The sequence below is a fragment of the Tiliqua scincoides genome, chromosome 4 (assembly GCF_035046505.1).
Source record: "Tiliqua scincoides isolate rTilSci1 chromosome 4, rTilSci1.hap2, whole genome shotgun sequence".
Lineage (NCBI taxonomy): Eukaryota > Metazoa > Chordata > Lepidosauria > Squamata > Scincidae > Tiliqua > Tiliqua scincoides.
Genome location: NC_089824.1, coordinates 114,024,150 through 114,045,782, shown reverse-complemented (window position 1 = coordinate 114,045,782; position 21,633 = coordinate 114,024,150). Strand labels below are relative to the sequence as shown.

At 44.6% G+C, this 21,633-nt stretch overlaps 2 protein-coding genes across 3 annotated transcripts in view; one reads left to right on the top strand and one right to left on the bottom strand.

Annotated features, from left to right (window-relative positions):
* Positions 1–291: 291 nt before the first annotated feature.
* Positions 292–13,984, top strand: TOR3A (torsin family 3 member A). The gene is made up of 6 exons (XM_066623696.1): positions 292–755; positions 3,386–3,487; positions 5,376–5,641; positions 5,793–5,968; positions 7,188–7,312; positions 7,955–13,984. The coding sequence occupies exons 1-6, from the start codon at positions 452–454 to the stop codon at positions 8,203–8,205; spliced, it is 1,224 nt and encodes a 407-aa protein (XP_066479793.1). The 5' UTR covers positions 292–451; the 3' UTR covers positions 8,206–13,984.
* Positions 12,429–21,633, bottom strand: part of ABL2 (ABL proto-oncogene 2, non-receptor tyrosine kinase) — a 69,472-nt gene continuing 60,267 nt past the window's right edge. For both annotated transcript variants that reach the window (XM_066623694.1, XM_066623695.1), the window contains exon 11: positions 12,429–20,238. In XM_066623694.1, the coding sequence (XP_066479791.1) occupies positions 18,521–20,238 (1,718 nt within the window). In that variant the 3' untranslated portion in view covers positions 12,429–18,520. The remainder of the gene's footprint in view (positions 20,239–21,633) is intronic.

The following is a 21,633-nucleotide window of genomic DNA, read 5'->3' as shown; positions in this document are numbered from 1 at the left end:
CTCCCCGCCTCTCCTCGGCGGCGTCTTCTCCCTCCTTCCTTCCCTCCCTCAGGCCGCCCGCTCCCGCCCCTTCGCCTCCCGAGCCTGCACGGCCAGGCCGGCCGCCCCCGCTCTCGCCAGCAGCCTGCGCACGCTCAGTGCTCCGGTGCCGAAGCCCCCGCGTCGCCTCGCAGGCCCCCCTCGCCCCGCCCACAGAAGGTGTCGGCCTTGCGCGCCACCGCAGCCGCACAGCTGTCCCGACGAGCGCGCGCCTCTCGCCCCGCCCCCGGCTGCTGCGGCTCTCCCTCGGGAGATCCCAAGCGGAGCGAGCCCGGCCGGAGGCGCACGCGCTGGCAGAGGACGGCTGGAAGTACGCGGGGAGGGCCGCCTGCGGTGTGGTCGCCGCCGCCAGGCTCAGAGCTCCGGCCGGCTGCTTTGCGCGGCTCCCCCCTCGCTCCCTTCCGGGGCCGCGATGAGCGTCGGTCTGAGCTACGCCGCGCTGCTGTGCCTGGGCCTCTGCCTCACGCCGACGGGCAGGGAGGGCCGCGCGGGGCAGGTGCAGGAGGGCCCGGCGCTGCTGGGCGACGAGCACCTGGAGAAGTGGCAGCAGCACCTGGGCACCGTGGGCGCCCTCTCCGAGCGCTACTGGCGCTTCCTGGCCTGCAGGCTGGCGCAGAAGGGGTGTGAGGAGGAGGCGCCCGCGGAGGGCGCGGAGAGGCCGGGGGCGCAGACGGACCAGGAGGGCGGCGGCGGCGGGGTCGTCCTGGAACAGCCGGGTAAGGGCCTGCTCGGGAGCCAGTTCTGCAGCCGTCGCGTGCGGCTGCTGCCCGAGGAAAGGCGGGTTCAGGGCCTGTTCCTTCAGTGGGAGTCCCCGGAAGGAAGTCCCATTGAGTTGAATGAGGTGAGCGCGGGATCGCCACCTCGCGGGGCTGGAAGTGGATTCTCCCGTCTTTCTTTCTTCGGGTGAAATGAAATTTTATACGTATAAAATGACAACGTCCCTAAAAAGGTTGAAACGAGATGTCATTTGCCCAGACTTGGTCAGCAGTTCCCCTTCCCAAAGCAATATCTTCCTCAATACATCCTGAAGGGCATCATAGGCGCTGTAGGGTGTGTGGGGTGGTCTGTTCTTCTCCACACTCACACAGGATTCCCTGTTTCTGTAGGGAAACCCCATTTCCTCAACGTATCCTCTGATCTTCCTCCCCCAGCACGCAGTCTGCCTGAAGATTTCCATGCAGGCCAGGGTTGTTTTTGGCCAGGCATGCATTCTGTGTATCGATTGCCAGATCATCAGTATAAATAAAATTTCTATTGGCTTCTGGTAACAGTTGATCATTAGTGATCACACGCTGACCTGCGGCAGTCCATTTCTTTGGATTCTCCATTGGGTATGGTGTTCCTGAAAATCTACAAAAAGTCCACAATTTCCAAGTAACAAACTAATTTTTGTTAATTTAAAATCCTTTGTAAGATAATGGACTTTCTTCAGCAGGGCAGCATGATTAACAGTATCTTACACCATGGTAAGATCTGTAAACATAATGCTTGTAATATCCTTTAATTCCAAACTGTCCTCACGCGGGGACAATATATAGATATTGTGTTAAATTAAGGATCTCGCTCAGGTCCCAAGCCTATCCAGTTTTCCAGCACAGGTGCAGTTGCAATGCAGCCCCAAGGTTCCCATTCCTTAAGGAGGTCTTTGTGACTGCTGCTCCACCACAAGATGCAGTGCATGCCCCATTGGCACAGCTGCACTGGCACTGGAAAATTGGATAGGATTGGGCCCTCAGACTGTTCAGGATTAAACATTCAAATATATAGATGGCTATGAAGAGATGTGGGCCTATAGCTTTTGGGTTCGCCTGGTTTAAGTATTTTGGGTATCTGAACAGTACTTAAACATCTAATATAAAAGCCGTTCTTTCGTTTTAGGTCCAAAATGTTTAATCTGCTTGACCCGAATCTCATCAATACCAGCTTCATTACCAGTCTTGCTTTAGTCTTGCTTTAGACCTATTGCCTCTTCCAGCTTTTCCATAGTAAAAGGGAGTTGTCAGATTGCTCATCTTCCATTCCTCATTCTGAACTATCTTCAATTTCTGTTTTTAAATTAAAATTTTAAATTTTTATCATTTTAAAATTTCTGTTTTTAATTAAAGTCAGCATTGGCATGAAGCACAAGCTGGTGGGTAATCCAATTAGCAGAGATTAGAGTGTAACAATTGTTTAGTTACATCATTATTAAGGCTGTTGAGTAATCTCCATGCTTTTTGACTGCTGCAGCTCATATTCATATCTCCCATAAACTTAATCCATCTTTCCCTTTTGTACTCTGAGATAGCTGTTACTTCGTGTTGTCCAGTTCAGATGGTATCTCCACTAAATGGATTCACTTCAAAAAAGTGAAATATTTTTTTCAATAAATCAATTGTTAGACAGGTGAAGCCTTGTGTTTTTACTACAATATTATAATTGTTAGTTCTGTTGCAGGGTGTATTGTTGTGCTGGCTGTTTGTATATTTTGACCCTCACTTTACACATTTTAATATTTAGAATAAATATTCAAAAGAAACAAAATGTGACCAGAGCCTGGATAACTGTGACTAGGCTGTGCTCAGGAGGCTTTGCAGCTGGTGCACCAGCCTTGGCTAGTGAAGGGCACTGCATGCTATGAATGCCACTTGGGCCTCCAGTGATAATGCTGGATTTACCCCTGCTAACTGGGTAAGAGGCACCTTTTAAGTGGGTGCTCTTTTATTTAGCGTGGGAAGAGTAACTGGTCCTCCTCACCCCAGCACTGTCTTTTCTAGTGGCTGTCTGCTGGTGTTCTTTTGCATCTTTTTAGATTGTGAGCCCTTTTGGGACAGGGAGCCATTAGTTGTTGTTTGATTTTCTCTGTAAACCGCTTTGTGAACTTTCCGTTGAAAAGCGGTATGTAAATACTGTTAATAATAATAATTTATCAGCACCTCTAGACTGTGAATCTGGTCTTTTGGAGAGGGGTGCAAACCCTGCTTATGGCAGACTGAACACTTTCTCCAGATCAGACAACCACCCACCAATAGTACAACTCTCTTATCTGGATTGACTTTGGCATGACGTCCATGTCAGCTTAATACCATAAGTATTACAGCGAGCTTGCACCCTTTGGGTCCAGGAGACCAAACACATTACGTCGCTCTTCTGGCCCTTTCCCAAACTCTGTAGCCTGGCAAGACAAAGGGAAGGTGGCAGCATAGCTGCTAGTCTGACTTTTCCCCTATCAGTGCAATATTGGTATTGCATCAGTGCAATATTTGGTATTCATAGCCAAAGGTTGGAGGGTGTGGCAAGAATGAATGAGAGATGGATCATGCCTGCTTCAGTTTTCCAAAACTGAAAAGTTTTCTTCTTCTTCTAGGGTGGAGTTTGCCTGTTATGAGTGAGGTCATTTCCAGATGGTACTGCAGCTTTGGCCGGTGCTGTGCAACAGGAGACTGTAGAGTGACTAACAACATCACAGGTAAAGGCTCTGCTTGGGTGGTGGCTCCAGTCCTGCTTCCCCAGACAGTGTTATCCTAGGAGTAAAGTTTTTAGCACAGACATGTGACTGTAGGTGTGTTAGGAGGGAGGAAATGATTGTGGTGATTGTTCAAAACAACATTAAAAAAAAAAACTTTTTTGCACTGTTCTGAGTGGTGCATGGCTTGTTCAATCAAAGCTCTCTCCTCTTGGAAGTTGAGTTTGGCATCAGTCTACCTACCATGTCAGCACCTCCTTCCTCTGCAAGCAAAAATAATTCTGTTTTAGTTGTAAGTCTCTATTTTCAAGAAAAAGCTAGAGTGTGAGTGTTGAAATGAAAGTATGAGTTGCCCCATTTATTTGGAGCAGTCTGTGAGACCTTTTAACCATTCCCTCAGCCACTTTGCCATGAGCATCTTTTGCATGGATGGAACTGTACAGAGCACTGAAGCACCACAACCCCTGGACAACATACAAGTTCATACTGGGTTCACGAAGGAGTGTGATCCAGGGGATTGCTTCACTGCTTTCCCCCTGCCTCTGCCCATTAAAGGGAATAGGGTATCATTGCACAAGCTGGTGGGTCACAACCTACTAGTTTGAGTTTTACTTTTCTATGCACTTAACTCCCATTAGGCTCAGCAGGTCTTGCTTCCAAGCAGGCCTACCTTGCAATGTTAAAAAGAACTAGAGCTTGAGGATCTCCGTTAAGCTTCCAGTTTTTAAAAATAGGTAAGGAACTGGGGGGGGGGGAGGAAGGGCTATTTTTAAATATATGTGCTCTCAGGGTCTGGGGGTGTGTGGGGAGCCCCCCAGAGCGCTTGAAGGTCTCCCCGCAGCTTCTAAATAGTGAAAGCTGTAAGTGTGATTAAACCGGAAATGGAATTTCTGGTTTCGTTGCTCTTGCAACTTTCACTGTTTAGAAGCCACGGGGAGACCTGCAAGTGCTCTACGGGGCTCCCCACACTTCCTGGACCCCGAGAGGCATGTATGTTCAGTTTAAAAATAGCCCCCTCTTCCCCCGCAGGGGCAGGATCCTGGGGATTGCTTTGCTGCCCCAGCCCCTGCAAAGACTTACTCTGGGAGTGAATCTCTCAGGAAGTTTGAGAACCACTGGCGTAGAGGATTGCAGCTTAATCTCCTTGTTTCTGGCTGCCTGATTTGCATTGTATAGTGAGATTTAGCAGTAGGGCATGTATGCATATTAGCTATACATGAGTGACAAATGCTCTTTACCCATCATTGCCTCTCCCTGAAAGCAGTTCTTCTATATGCTCTGGAAATCAGAGGCCTAACTCATTCACTTCCATATGGTGTGGGACTGGTAAATCTATCTGTAGCCAGGCTCCTACTCTTCCTGGGATGTTAATGACCCCTATTAATATGGTTTACTGAAAACATAATGAGAAAATGCTAGCAAAGATTATTGCTTCACTCCTATGAACACTTTCCTGGGAGTAAGCCCCACTGAACTCAGTGGAACCTACTTTTGAGTAGACATGCATAGGATTGGGCTATAAGGCTCTGAGAGTTGTAATTTTTGATAGCACATGGAGTGGACCATGCCTTGCTGTGTCTCAAATTACAAGCCCTAGATCTTGTTCCCTCTACTGTAGAGATGAGCCTGGGCCAGCAGCTCACTGGACATTCCATAAAGTAACAGGGAAATAAATTTGCATAAATACAGTCTCAAACTCAATCTACGATTTAGTTTCCATTTTTTCTCATTATGCTGGGCCCCTATAGAAGTTTGCTGTTTTTATCCCTGCCCCCCCATATGTAGCCTATCCACAGCCCTGATCTTAGGGAATGAATGCCATCTCGCCATTGTGTATCTTCTCTCAACTGTGAAATTATGGAAGTGTTTCCCCCTCCCATTTTTTGGCTAGGGTTGGAGTTGGACCTGAATGGGAGACTCCATGGACAACACCTAGCAAGAGATGTGGTTCTGAAAGCAGTCCAAGGCTTCCTGATGACCCCACAGCCAGAGAAAGCCCTGGCCCTTTCGTTCCATGGCTGGTCTGGGACAGGCAAGAACTTTGTGGCTCGGCTCATAGCAGAAAACCTTTATCGGGATGGCTTGAAGACTGAATGTGTCAAAGTCTTCATCTCACTGTTTCACTTTCCCCATCCCAAGTATGTGGACACTTATAAGGTAAGAGGAAATGTTTGCAGCAGGGTTAACCACTCTGGTGAGGCACTATGATTATTGTGCTAGTGTTTTCTAATGTTGAACAAATGTGTCATTTTCCAGTCTGCGCCTAACTTCCTGACTTGGACTTACCCAATTCCCTCTGGCCACTCAGGTTGAGCTAACAAAGCAGATCAGTGAGGTGGTGCAGCTCTGCAAACAGTCACTGTTCATCTTTGATGAGGTGGAAAAGCTTCACGCCGGACTCGTAGATGTCATCAAGCCTTACTTGGATCATTATGACACTGTTGACATGGTTGATTACCGGCAGTCTATCTTCTTATTCCTTAGGTAACTTTTGTTAATTCTAGTTCTAGAGAAGGGTCACAATTTGAGGGTATTAAATCCCATGAGCTTGAGGAGAAATTGTTCTTGAGTCAATGCAAGTTATGTGAAAAAAAAAAATCTGAGATGTATCTATATTTCCATGGTTATATATATCACTGCATCTTCCAAAAAGTGATAGACCCTTCTTCTCATTCCTTATGAATAGCTCCTGAATTATCCTGTTTTACAGGCCTGATTTGCAGGCTGCTCAGACAGGTGTAGCACTGAGGATACCGAAATCTCATTCTGTAAGGCAGCAATTTCAATCTTTTTCATTTCATGGTACACTGACAAAGCACATCATCAGGTTTTTGACAATTGACAAGGCATACCATGCTGCCAGTGGGGGGCTCGCATTCCTCATTGGCCCTACCTAATAAATGACCTTCCCCCAAGTCCTTGTGGCACACCTGTGGACCACTCACAGTACACCAGTGTGCCACAGCACAGTGGCTGAAAATGGCTGCTGTAAGGTGAGCTGCCCAGAGTCACTCATGGGGGATGGATACACTATCTTGTGCCCCTACCATCTACAGGGGCTCCTGGTAGCCAGGGATGCCATTTAGGAAGGGCAGAAGCAGCCCTCCTCATTTGACCACAGCTGGAGATTTCTCCAGAGCACCTGGTCTCTAAGTGAAAGCTGTTTAAAATAGATGTTGGTACTAGGTGTGCAAACCAAAAGGGCCAAATCCCCTTACTTCAGGAAAAAGGAGTTAGAACATTATTTTCTGCAGTTTAGTCTTTGTTAGATCCAGACTGGGCTATTGAATCTTGCCTACCCTTCACTGAAATGTAAATTGCTCATGAAGGTCATTCCTGTATTTGAAAAGTGATGAACACATTGATTTATTAGACTTTCTGTTTTGCTGTTTGCTCTCTTGCTGTGGGAATCATGCAAATTCTCTCGGGTTCCATGGGTGGATTGAATTCAATGCCTGTGTTGCTGATCTTTCACACTAGGCAGTTTAGCCATATTCAGTTGTTTTGTAAGCCTTGAATGTATCAAGCCCCCTCTGCAGGTACAGTCTCCACTTGCAAAACAACTGCATACAGCTTTTGTGACTTCCAGGGGTAGTGCAGTGAAGAAAGGGTGTTTGTTGTAGGTATCCTTATCCTCTTTGCCTGTGGGTACTGAATTCTGCTGGCCAAACTTGGAAATAATTCTCTTCTCCTCTCTTGCCAGTAATACTGGTGGCAACATCATCAATGAGGTGGCCCTAGACTTTTGGCGAGCTGGGCGAGCCAGAGAAGAAATCACCATGGAATACTTGGAACATTATCTGAAAACAGAACTGCTGGAGTCTGCAGGTGAGAGGCCAGTCCTAACCACATGGACAATACTGCAGTCATGCAGCTGTCACTTTTCACAAAGGAGAAGTACATCTTTTCCCTAGACACAGGGTATTGTGCACCCGTATCAAAACACTGTTTACAAACATGTTTCTAACTCTGCTATGTACATTGGCATAAAATGTGAATGTAACCGATAGTGGACAGATCCACTTGAGAGAGAAAGAGAGCACATATGTATGCGTGCCAAGTTTGAGTTCTCTGTCCAGCATACACTTATGGCAAACCTGTATCTGCTGCTACAATGTGTGAAACTGCCCTTTTTGCATGTAGGATAATTGGCACTTGCTGAAACATCCAACATAGGAAGCATTCTAATATTTCACAGTAAATTGTTTCTGCTCATATCCATCACTTATTGCCACTCTCTCCCTCTCCAGTGTTTCTTCTCCCTCTTCCAAACTGCAGCCATTTAAATTGTAAGTTTGGGAACATAGGAATCTGGGTGCTGTTACTCCAATGTGCTATGCTTATTATATAATGCCATAAATATGCAACCACCAAAGCAACATTTTTTTATGGTTGAGCTCTGGGAAGAGAGATGCAATGCTTTTGAGGGGAAGACATTTTCTCTAACAGATTTTTTTTTGATGCTTTCAGAGGAAGGCTATGCCCACAACCATCTCCTGGAAGAAAATCTCATAGACTTCCTGGTACCATTTCTGCCCCTGGAGTACCGCCATGTGAAGCTATGTGCTCGGGATGCCTTCCTGGCCCGGGGCCTTCCATTCACTGAAGCAGCATTGGATGAAGTTGCAAGGATGATGGTGTTTGTACCCAAGGAGGAGAAGCTTTTTGCTGCCCAGGGTTGCAAGTCAGTCTCCCAACGTATAAACTACTTTCTGCCTTGATGTTGGTGTTTGCATAAAAGGATTATAATGCAACCAATTCCACAGCCTCCGGCAGGAGCCAGGTACCTTGTGACAGGAAATTTCCTATGGAGGCTGCCAGGCTGGAAGTGACCAGTGAAGCTGAAGTCTGCTGCAGAAGGTTACTAGTGAACTTGTATCAGAAAAACAGAAGTGTTAATGGACAAGCATTATGTAGCTGGAATCTACAGTGATGGCGCAGCTTGAGAAGATCACAAAATGGTGCTTCTAGGCTATTCATTTATTTCTCTGCATGAATGTCTAGGCTGGTCTTAGGAAAAAAAAAAAACCTAATCTGAAGCATTTAATACTCCAAAAGAAATAAGACTTCATTTTATCTTCAAGACTGAAACTTCTGTGGGCAATTTGCTGAAAACAGACAACTTTCTACTTTGCTCTTTAAGAATGTGACTGCATAAGAAACTGCTGTGCAACAGTTTACTTCCCCTTTAATGTCTTTCTGCTGAGATTGTGGGTAAGCTACTCCATTCTTGCTGCACAGAGACTTGCTACTAGTCTTTATTTTCAGTCTCATAGGGTATATACATCACATGGGTATATACTAGAAAGTATTTTAGCAATACAAATTGATGTATTGCTCTATGAAGAACTATCAAGTGCCATTCTTGACTAAGTTTGTCAACTAAGGACTATAAAGCAGAGAGGCTGTATTGGTATGCTCTAAGTATGTATCCTTATGGAAAGGGAAAGAGAAAAATTTAGGTGTAAAAACAGCATGCTCCAGTGCAATGTACTTCCAACCCAGCAGGAATACATGCCATAAATGTTGAACAGTGTCATTGCAAGATAACGATGCATACATGAGCCAATGCATGCCAGTCTTGCAGATGTTTTTACATTTTTGTAAATGAAAACTTGGCTGAGTTACCAATTCCTGTTGCAATCACATGTGACTTGCAACCAGCTGCGAGTTATTGCCTACAGAGACTGACTATACAGATAGCATAGATCATAGCCCCCGGAAGATAAACAAAACTGTTGTAAGTTCTGTTTGCTTATTATATTTTGACTGCTTGCCAGTTTATCTTCTGCGTAGGCTTACCTGCCAACTGATTAATGGATGTGTGTCCAAACTGAATAGTGTGGGGAAATGGGATGTGCAAGGTAGGCATTTATGCTCTGGTCTGTAGGTCAAATATTCTTCTTCCCACCAATAGATATGCTGGAGGGTAATGCAATCCAACACACAGAAAATGTGAGCAGCTGCTCGGTCATTGGACTTGTGGACCTTTGGCACAGTTTTGATGCTGAAAACCCAAAATGACAAATAAGTATGTGGCTTTCATGTGGCTGATGGAAGGGTGACTTGGCAAATTAGTAGTTTGATTAGTGTAGTCTGGCCAAAAGGACAATACTGGCCCAAATTCTACCAATGAGAGCATGGGGAGAGACATGGACCATGGAAAATGGAATTTGCTAACCAAGGGGGTGGGACAGTATCTCAGCCTAACTTACCTCACAGGGTTGTTGGAAAGATAATGGGAAATTGCTATTTACAGCACCATGTGCTTCTAGGAACAGCAAGATATGAATGTGATGGGTAAAAGGTAATACCAGCAATTCTGCCTTGAGGCAGAATTTATCTGCAAGTGATAAAATCATTACCTATACAACACAAGATTTGCAGGACATTAGGCAGCTGAAATCCCAATAAGAATCATGGGTTTATTAAGGTACTCTCTCCCATGACATTGGGTATGTTTAATATGATTAGGCATGCTTCCTGAGGTCTAACAAATCATCTTAGATTGTCACCTGTTTCACAGAATCAGGAGGTGACTTAGGGTGCAATCCAGAGTGCCTTTTCAGCCAGCACAATATTATTATTAACAGTATTTATATACCACTTTTCAACTAAAAGTCCCTTGCGCTGCCCAAAGAGTATTGCGAAAGTGCTGTAAAGCACTTTCAGGCTACTCTCAGGGTGGGGAGGTGTTTCGGGATGGGGTGGGCAGGGCCAGGATCTCCACGTATGCTGGATCCAAGCCCCACTCCTAGGGAGCCAGGGCTGCTTGGATTTGCGCTACTGATTTAGGTGGCACAGATCTAAGTAGTCCCATTGGGGTTGCTGTAGCTCTCCCTGGGGTAAGGGGGAAGTTTCCCCTTGCCTTGGGCCAGCTCTCAGCCAGCCCCAAGCTTCCATTGGATACAGCGCAGGTCCATCAGGCTGCCTGTTCCAGCACAAGTTAGGATTCCGCTGTTAAAAGCATTAGCTTATGTAGGATCTGATAAGATTCAACAATGCAATAGTATAATGTTTCTCCAGACAATGATCATTCTGGGTCCTTTCCTTAGGACTTAAATACATCACATTTGTGTATGTTTGAATGTTCAGAGCCTTCACATGCAGTATCTTTCTGTAATAGTTACAAAAACCCTGTGAGACAGGTATTATTCCCATAAGGCAGCAGTTCCCAAACTTTTTGGATTGGTGGGTCCCTTAACCTATTGGGTCATTAACCACAGCTCACCATTAAGGCTACAATCCTATACATCAGTAGTTCTCAAACTTTTAGCACTGGGACCCACTTTTAAGAAGGAGAATCTGTCAGGACGCACTAGAAGTGATGTCATGACCAGAAGTGACATCATCAAGCAGGAAAATTTTTAACAATTCTAGACTGCATTCCTACCCTTATCCCAGAGTGTCCCATTTATTATCATTTTTGAAAGCATATAGTAGCCTGTTAAACGTACAGATCTGTAACATTTCCCCAAATGCAGTCACATACTATGGTACCATCAAGTTTAATATATTAAAAATAAAATATTGAAACAAATGGGGCCCCAACCCACAGTTTCAGAAACACTGCTATATAGGGTGGCAGGTTTTTAAGTGAAGATGCCACGGCTTGCAGTTTGGGACCCTCTGCCATAAGGGAACTAAGACCAACAGATTGGATTGTCTAAGGTAGGGGTCTCTAAACCACAAGCCGGGGGCCAGATGCATCCTGTGGCGAGTCTCTATCCAATCCACTGCCAGCTTCTGATCCCCTGAAAGCCTCTGGTTCACTCAACTAAACATGACTGGAGCTGCGCTCTGGTCACATCTAGAGGGTGTTCTGAGGGCCAAAAAACATCACTTCATGGTTTTCTCAAAAAACCAGAACTTTGTGCCCTCTGAAGACCTTAGAAGGCTTTCTGAGCATCAGGAAGGCATCCCCTGTCCTCAGAACATGCACCCAGTGTTTCCTGTGATGTGCTGTTTTTGAGGTATTTGCTCCTGTACGTTTAAGTAAGCTGCTTGTGGGGTGGGGGAATGGGAGTCCATCTACATGTGTACTTTATTTCTGTGGTGCATGTTGATGCTTGGAGAAATCCTGGAAATTTGAGCCCATTCATTCATCTAACTTCCATCTCTAATGTACTCATTTAAATTTTATATTTAAATTTTTTTTCCTACCCTCAACACCTTGGCAGGTATTTTATGCGGCCCTCTGGCCAGAAAGTTTGGAGCGCCCTGGTCTAAGGCCATCTATTGATTGTCAAGGCAAGATTTGAATCAGCCTGTAAACCATACCATCTCTACACTCAGCTTGTCTTCTGAAACTTGCATCTCAGCTAAATCCATTTGATTCCCAATAGCTGTCTGCCAGCTGATTCACACATGAACATTCACTGCACTTCCATGTCTCCACCACATCTGAAATATATTTCCCTTGGCAAGTCTTATGTTTGAGTTGATACTGGCTAATAGCCTGACTATAGCTAATCATCAGTGGCCAATTTACACAGATAAATCTATAAAGGTTTTTAGCATCGAGTGAATACCATATGTTTGTGAACCAGTCCACATGATTATAGCACCCAAAACTGAAACTATTCTATGAGATGCTGCAAAAAACAGCACTGTTACTTCCCTACTCTTGAACACAATACTCTGACAGAGGCACTGACTTGCATGCCCCTGTATTGTAATTTGTCATTCATTTGTGACCTTGAAAGGAATCTCCACAATGAGATTGGCCAACTTACCTTCTTCAAATCTTGGAAAGGAGATCTGCCACTGATATTTTTTGTAGGTTTGAATTTTAAATCTGACCTTGCATTTCAGCAAGGTCAGATGTAAAAAAATTTTTTAAATTTACATTTAAATTAATGTAAACATTAATTGAAACTGAAAACTGAAAGTGAAAACTTTAGCCCCAAATATCATACCCTAAAGAAGCATCATGTCTCCAAGCTCACTTGCCAATAAAATATTGCAACTTTTATTTAAAACAAAATGCAAATTGGCAAAAAACCTTTGTAGGACAACAGTCAGAGGTGCCCTTTCAAGGGCCCTTATTTACATCAAGTTAACACTGTTTGCAGTTCACAGTCAGGCAATAGTGAGAATTTAAATTAGAAAAAACCCAATATATTACAACAACAAAAAACAAAAGAACAATTGACAACACTGGCGAGTGTGGGATTTTTTGTGACTGGTGATGATCGTGTTTTCAGTTTCATCAAATTTTATTTTCAGTGACATCAACTATTCACCTATCAGAGTGCTGGGTTGATTAGAATCCTTAACTATCTCTTCCCCTCCCCCCCCCAACCACAACCCTTTGCACCACAGCCTCTTGGGCCTTTTTATCTTAGGCAACCACAAAGAAGTTGAGCATTCCTAACATGCTACCCTTCTGGAATATGGGGAAAGGCCACATTTTATGAAAGCCAACTGTACAGAGTACTGAGCTGGGAACAGATGGCAGAAGGTGGTAGTTTCTGAAGACACTCCATACTGAAGTCATTTAATGTTTTTTTAATGCTCATGTTTGAATAATGGGTGTGCTTCATAAGAAGCAAGAAGAGAACTGCTAGTTCAGGATTCTGTGGAGCCATTGGGGTGATTTGGTCAATCAATCCAATTAGTGCTTAGGGTCTATATCAACAAAATTAAGTGGTAAAGCATTTTTTGGACTGTGGCACTGAGGCCAGAGGTGGTGGTAGTGGTGAAAAGATTTGCATATCTGAATGCAGCTGCATAAAAGGCAAGTTCAATTCATTTCTCAAAAATGAAAGTTTTTTTACATTTAGGGACGTTTAAGAGGGCACAGGGTTAAAATGTAAACCCCCACATGCATTCTGAAGTGGCACAGTCCAAGAAAAGCTAGTTTACCATCAGGGTCTATGTGTAAAATAGCCTCCATTACTGCTGTACAAATAATTTGCAACAAGTTTTTTCACACTGGGTGGAGGGCTAAAGGGAATAATTAAGGCCTCTCTTTTGTTGCTATTTTTGGCAAACAGCCAATGATCATTTTGATTAAGGGAGCAAGGATTTCATGCCACTAATGCCATTGTTCAACCAACATAAGAGTCTGTGTAAACCCTTGCTGCTTTCCAGGCAATGTGCCTGTTTGGAATGCTTTCAAAGTTTACTGCTTTGACAATCTACTACAGATAGCAGGTTTCATAAACCTCACTAACAGAACATTCCACAGGCAGAACGCATGTGTCATAGCATGCCAGCACACACGGAAACCTTCATAGTGAACAAGTACATTATCACAATCTTGATGTAAAACCAGCGGCATCAGGGAAAGAATTCCTGCAAACTCCAATCCCTAATATGAGAGGAGCTACATGATGCTCTCTCCTCTACAGTCCACAGGGTTAAGAATCTTCCCCAAAGCCTCCTGTGGGTTCTGCTTAGATGGCTCCTTCTCAAGACAAGCTATTTAAAAAAATACAAACTTGCATTGTGTTTTGTGGGTGGAGGGAAGAGTTTAATTGAAGGACAAGAGCTCAGTGCCACAATTTCAAAAATGCAAAGGGGTGTAGGTGTAGCAGCATCCCTCCCCAGTTAGTGTCACCAAAGTGCAGCAAACAGGATACTAGTTGTGCAAGAAATGACTTAAGAATGGGTATAGCTGTTGATTCACACTTTATGTTTCTGAGGGAATCTGGCCACAGAAATCATGCAGGCAGAATAGATTAAGAACAAAAAAGTGTTACTGTGATCCAAGAGCCAGGTTCTTTCACAGAAGGGATCCCGTAAATGGGCAATGTAGGTTGTGAAGTGATCTTCAGATCTTCTCACACAATAGAAACTTCCAGCAAGAGCAGCACAAGTGTACAGGAATGGGCACTTTGTCACAGACGCCTTTCCTTTCTAGGACCTAATCTATTATATACAGTTTGTGATTTCAGTAGAGCTTTGCTGCCATTTGTGCTGGATATCCATTCACCCACCCCTAGGGTTCCACAGCACATGAGCCATTAAGCCACATGCACAGAGCTACCTAGTTTGTAATTAGAGAACAAACAAGAACAAATGCAAATGAAGAAGGGGTGGAGGGAAAAGGTTCCCAAAAAAGACTTGAAAAAGGCTAGAGATTCAGTTTTCCTAGTCCAAACTGCCCTAACGTAGATTATCTAGTGAGATCCAATGCCATAGAGATAGGGTTTGCAAAATGTTTATGGTGGCAAAGAAAATAACCAGCCCCAAACTCCAAGTCACTCAGGGTAAACTGATTTCTAAGAAATCAAATGAAGGATTTGACAGGTTTCATGTTTCCATTCCAAATCGATAAAAGCCACAGAGCTACAAAAGTTCATAGAGTGTAGAGGGACACAGATCTACAACCCCATACCTTAATCCCCTCAGAGCAGTAGTTGCAAGGAAACTGACAAAAAAAGCAAAGAACCAGAACATCAAAATCTTGCATCAAATACAACAAAAACTCAAACCCAATACATGTTTAAGACAAGGTTTGAGGCTCTGTGCTATTGTCTGCAGGTCACTTACAACAGCCTCTAGCATGGCAACTTCAGCTGGTGACAAAAGATATCCTTTTGAGCTGAGAAAGTTTGGAAATGGGATGTGAAGAAAGTTTCAAATGGAGCACTGCTGAAGGTATGGCCATGCCATAGCTTGCATGATGGACAGATGTTCAAAAAACAGATTCTATGATTAATTCTGCTATTGAGATTGCTACAACTGGTAACTACAGTATGCTTATATGAAAGGAAAAACTAAAAGCCTGTTAAAAAATGGTATGATATCCAGAAGAAGGACTCCCTGAACAGAGGCTCCCTCAGGCCATTTGCACAAGCAGAACACTCCTTCCATACTCAGAGGAAACTTGTGTTCACAGGTTTCATGGAAACCTCCATTCATGGAAGTGCTACACTGGATGCCACTGCATTCTAGACTTTTCTTGCTTTGCTGCAAAACCTAAAGAAAGCTCAAAGAACCTCTGACAAGATGCAAAATCAAACATTAGTGCTCAGTAGGTTGAATGTAACCTCATTTCTTCAAGTTTGTGATGCTTTGGAACTCACCTGAGGCAGGGAACACAAATGTGTCCTAGAATAATAGCTTGTCATACATAAAGATGATAAAGACATGAAAGGAAATGCTGAGGGGATGGCTGCATGCTCAACTCTCTCTGCTGAAACCAAAGATCAGTACTGGACCTGCAGATAATCTTGCAATCAAGTAATAGTAGGGAGTGCTGCAGCACTTCTCCCAGTTGCCATCACCAGACTCCAAAGCTAAGCATATAGTATCTACCCATTCAAAAAACATTAGGCCACAATTCCCTTTGCAGAGTGACATGCAGAGAGCACACACTGTGTTTAAGATAACCTTTGCTTGTACTGCCTCTACTTTAGCATGCATAGATTGTGAATCTGAATTGTTCAAGTTGCTCCATTAGGAGCCTGGATACACATTGTTCACTACACAAGAAGCTGCATGTGCAGCATAGTAGAAGTGCACTGAGAAGATGTCAGAATCCTTAAGTCAGAACCTGCCCTAGATACAATGGTTGTAATGCACAGTCAGGTGCTCACCCTCCATTTGGCCCCTTCTGGTTCACTCAGCCTTTGCTGTGAAACACAGTAGCACCCTCTCATTTTTCCAACACCATGTACTCAGCAGAAACAGCAAGCAGCAACAGTAATTTTGTCCACTCTGGTTTTCCAACAAATTCTAGGAGAAATTGCTTTCAGTGAAAAGGAAGCTCCTAAAATCTCTTAGCCCAGCAAATACACCACCTCTGAGGGTTCCATATAAGAGAAGAACCATGGCACTAACACTTTAACACTCAACGTTTAAAAGTAAAACTGCCAAGCTTCAAACTTCTTAAGGTGCACTCTGACAAATTTTGAGCCACCAATGCTGCTTGCAAAGGATGAAAAAGTTACCAACAAATGTGAACAGATTTGGATTGCCCTTTCTAAACTGAGGCAGAGGGTGGCGTACAACTTCTAAACAGGAAGTTTATACCTTCCTCTACCCACCAAACATCTCCTGGGAAGATGTGTATCAGGAGCACAAATGAGATTTTTATTGACTTAGTTGATATGAAAGTAGGAATTCCATTCCCATGAATAAGATAGACTCTTTCTCAGAGCAAATCCAATTTCCTTCAACCCTTTAAGACAGGGAACTGCAACAGAGTAATTGCTGTTTGACGGACAGATTCCTGTGCACTGTATCAGACAAATGAGGTTTCATGTTCTTACATTTGTTACAGAAATATATCATGAATAGCAGCACACTGGGGACCTAATACATACTGTACACTATAGGTGAAGTAAAGTGGAGAGATAATAGGCACCTATTATCTAGACAATATGGACATTCCTTGGTGAGGCAGAAGAAGTTGGAATGGGCAACTAAGTCCCTGTTCACACACACAGCTGACAGTAGTCTCTGAATGATGGAAAAGCATGCATGTGCTCTTCCACACAGCTAATGGCAAGCAAGTGTCATGATGGTGCTCTATACTGATGTGGGTACTTTGTGGACACCAGATTCCTTCTTCTCAAAAGGGAGGAGACATTGCAAACTAGGCATCTGTATTATGAGACATCAGCATGGTGGCCCAAGGGGAAAAGAGCACTCCACTCCCTTGAGGAGACTCTCGTTGCCCTCTCAGAACCAAGTTCAAGACTTGCTAGGATGTATTTTATGTTATTTGACTGTAAGTGTACGAGCTGGCAGGCACTCTTCCTTATCTCCCTATCACCTACTAGATAGTGTCATTATATACATATAATTGAATTCCCCCTTCCCTTGATAATGCTACATATTCAGTGCATTTCCTGGAAAGCAAAAGTGTCCCGGAATTCAAAATGGGACAAAACTTCTAGATCTGAATACAAATGGCATGGTATTTTCAGGGACCAGGTTCTACCAGGTGACCATTTGTAAGCCTAGCAACAGAGACCATTAGTTTATATGTGGCATAGCTGTATTTCTTCTGGTTCCGCCCAAAAAAGATGGATTAGAGTCATACGAATAACAAAAAAGGAATGTAGAGAGCAGCAGTATTCTGCAATGCCTTTAATCCAGGGTGTCCCCTCAAGGTTTATCAAAGGAGAGGAAGCCTGCGTTGTACCAAAGTTTAAAAAGAGACAATTTAACAGCTCTTGGACACATGCTGGTATGTTTGTGTGACAGCCTCCGACTAGTCAAGTGACCACCAGGCTAGTTACCCAGGCTATACTATCACAATGGTAATGATAGTCTGAGTGCTTTGGTAGGGAGAAATCCCACCATGAGGGTGGGGTGAAATCCAGTGGCAAGTCTGCTCAGCATCACTCAAGAAGCAGTGAAAAGTGTGGTTGGTAAAAGACATGAGGAGAAGGACAAAAAAGGGATGTGTTTCATATATTAGCTCACTTTTTTGCAACTCTTACTACAGCAGCAAAATGCACTGTGGAAGTTATGGGCTAGTGCGTCAACTTCCAGCAGCTCCAAATGTCATTTAATATGACAGAGACTTTCCTCATCACTAGATTTCTCTCGCTCTCAGGAAGGTGAGCCAACTCCAGTTCCAATAGAGCCTCTGAGCTGTTCTGCCATGATCTCAGGAGGCCAAAACATGCAGTAGTGCAGCAAACCCCCCACCCCACCCCCCTGCCAGTAATTCTGGTCATCTGGATAGCACTGTGGAGTACAGCAGACCCTTCTCAAAATAAGGATCCCATTGTTGATTTGCCTGCCTTCTGGAGCAGGAGAGCATAAGCCTCCATTCTGCAGACACAAGAAGCCTGCATTTTTGGCTAGGGCAAACTCTTAACATTCTGCCCTACCAAGATGCAATCTTCCAACCTCCATGAAGCTCGACTTCCCTCCTATCCGCCCCATGTACTGAGATGAACCTGTAAACATGAGAGCTCAGTGATTCTGAGGTACTTCACATAAAACTCACTCAAGTATCAGACTTTCCTTTTAAAAGCATCTGGAAAAAAACCCAGAAGTTACCTTGACCTTTCTCCTCCCTAACCTGCTGGAAATATTTTTTCCCCTGACTAGATGATTGGACAGTAGCTACCTCTGGACAACATCACTGATTTCTTGAACACAAGACAGTAAGTTATTAAGTACAGGATTTCCTCCGGGCACATTAGCAGTGGCTGAAGACACCTGCAGCTCCTGCAGGCTAAGTTCCAGTTTGCTCACAGCTTCCCGGAAGGCAAACTTGTTGCGCGTTTGGGGGATGCAGTCCACATAGCCTGAGCAGTAATCCAACAGCTGATGCCCTGTGTCCACCAGCTGGCTGTTTGTGGTGGGCTCTGCAATGGCACTTGAGAGGAGGTCTGCACACTCCAGCAGCGCCTCTTTGCTGATTTTGTCTGCCGAGATTCTCTCAGTTGTCTGTTTGGTCTTTCTCAGTGCTACTTTGGCTCCCGCTGTGCCATTTGCCATTTTGGCAGGTGAGGTGGAAGACAATGACAGAGGCACTTGAGGTGCAGGTATCACAGGCCTTCCAGTTTTTCCACCTGCAGGTGCCACTGCTGCCCTTTTGCTGCCCTCGCAGGCTTCTTGCCCATGCTGCACCAACGACCCATTGTTTATCTCGTCCATTGCATCTGAGCTGGTGGGAGGCTGATGTAAGAGCCTCATGACTGGTGGTGGAGGTGGTGCACACTTTGGTTTTATCCGTCTGGGCCTGTCCCTTTCACTGGAAGCTGTGACCTGATGCTCGGACAAGAGCTTGAATCTGTTCCCCTGAGAGTCTGTGCCAATGAGCTGCACATCTGCTGGAGTATGCTTTAGAGTGGGTGAAATGAGGACTGGCACTTTGTGGTTATGAGTGGTTGGAAGGACCACTGCAGCCTTAGCTGGAGAAGTCCAGCCGGATTTCTCTTCACCCTCTACTGAACCCTGCCGCATGCCACTGTTCTTCTCTTTGCTCTTGAGACTTGCTGTTGGCCCCTGAGAGTCCTTCTCTACAACTGCCACATCCACAGAAGGTGTCCTGCCAGGCACAGCTGTAGCACCTCTTGGCAGAAGCTTGGCTTTTGGTCTGTCTCTGGTCAGAGCAGGGACTTCTTCACACCTTTTAGAGAGCAGATCACTGGATTTGCTTGTGCCCTCCTCTGGCTGTGAGGAGATGGACACTGTCCTTTCCAGCTGGACTTTTGACCGGTGGCAATTTCTAGGCAGGGTCATGGCCATTCTCTCCTGCTCAGGAAGACCTGAGGACATGGAAGATGTTGAATTGGACCGAGGAAAAGGCTTTGAAGCTTCTTCACTTCCAGCAGACCTCCCAGCTCGTAAGGCTAGTGTCTTTTTAATCAGGCGTGGGGTAAAAAAGCCTGTGATGCCTGACCAGCCACTGCCAGTGCTTGTGCCTCCACCACTACTAGTGCTGCCTCCACCACCACCACCACCACCATCATCACCATAGAAGTTCCTCTGTGTAAAGCCCCCAACATAGCACTTAGATGAGGAAAGGCTTCCATCCTGCTGGGAGGGGTTGAAAGAAAACCCATCAATATGCTGCAAAGGGCCAACTGCTGAAAAGTTACCTGTCAACTCGTACTTCTTATGAGGTTGATTTTCCATCTCACGAAAGGAGCTGCTGCGCTTTGGAGGTGTGGGGGCATTTTTCTTTTTCATGAAAGAACTGAAGAAGCCACCTTTCCTGTCTCTGGTAAAGGTAGTCTCTCTGTTGTCTTCCAAGAGGCCACTAGGTGACTTGTCTCTCTGCTTGCGAGGTAGTGCTGGGGACCCACTTGTCTGCTGTGTGCTTCTGATAAAACCTAAAGAGGAAAAGAGAAAATACACTATCCATCACATTGCCAGATATTACTGATGTCCAGAATCAGATTTACAAAGCAACACAGTGTAGTTTGTCAGCTTGTGCAAAATTACTGAAGACAGTTCCTTAAGATACAACTAGGCATGACATGAGAGATCTCCGATAAGAACTAATCACTGTTAAAGAAAACTTTCTCCCTCAGCAGTCACATTGTTGTTCTGATTAAATCCACCTCCTGCCCCAAGCTACTATTTGTTCTGTGGGGCAAAATTCACAGATGACCATATGAAGCTGTTAAGTATCCCCTTAAAGAATACTATAGTGGGGATAAAATGCTAGCTTCATGATTTTAATCAGGAAAATTACTAAAATAAGTTTCCTGTGTTACACCTGCAATTTACATCGCCTTGCTAAAGGAGAATCAGGATGGCTTACGTAAAGGTAAGTCTTGCCTCACAAATCTTAGAAATCTTTGACAAGGTCAACAGGCATGTGGATGCAGGAGAAACTGTGGATATTATATATCTGGACATTCAGAAGGCATCTGACACGGTCCCTCACCAAAGGCTACTGAGGAAACTCCACAGTCAGGGTACTCTCCTGGATTAGGAACTGGTTGAGGACCAGGAAACAGAGAGTGGGTGTCAATGGGCAATTTTCACAACGGAGAGAGGTGAAAAGCGGATCTGTCCTGGGACCGGTGCTTTTCAACCTGTTCGTAAATGACCTGGAGACAGGGCTAAGCAGCGAGGAGGCCAAGTTTGTGGATGATATCAAACTTTTCAGAGTGGTGAAGACCAGAAGAGATTGTGAAGAGCTCCAGAAGGATATCTCCAAACTGGGAGACTGGGCAGCAAAATGGCAGATGCGTTTCAAGTAAGTAAGTGTAAAGTCATGCACATTGGAGCACATAATCAAAACTTCACATAAAGGCGAATGGATTTTGAGCTGACTGTGACAGATCAAGAGAGAGACCTTGGGGTGCTTGTGGACAGCTCAATGAAAGTGTCAACGTAATGTACGTTGGCGGTGAAGGCCAATTCCATGCTTGGGTTCATTAGAAAAGGTATTGAGAATAAGATGGCTAATATTATGCCATTGTACATTGTAAGGCCACACCTGGAGTATTGCGTCCAGTTCTGGTCGCCACAGCTCAAAAAGGATATAGTGGAAATGGAAAAGGTGCAAAAGAGAGCAACCAAAATGATTACTGGGCTAGGGCACCTCCCTTATGAGGAAAGGCTACAGCGTTTGGGGTTTTTCAGTCTAGAAAAGAGGCACCTGAGAGGGGACATGACTGAGACAATTATGCAGGGAATAGATAGAGTGGATAGAGGGGATAGAGGGATGTTCTTTTCCCTCTCACATATCACCAGAACCAGAGAACATCCATTGA

Excerpts from the sequence above, each read along its gene's own strand:
- TOR3A (XM_066623696.1), top strand. The coding sequence starts at position 452 with ATGAGCGTCGGTCTGAGCTACGCCGCGCTGCTGTGCCTGGGCCTCTGC. Across the intron at positions 756-3,385 it reads GGTCGTCCTGGAACAGCCGG|GGTGGAGTTTGCCTGTTATG; the intron begins GTAAGGGCCTGC and ends TTCTTCTTCTAG. Across the intron at positions 7,313-7,954 it reads AGAACTGCTGGAGTCTGCAG|AGGAAGGCTATGCCCACAAC; the intron begins GTGAGAGGCCAG and ends TGATGCTTTCAG.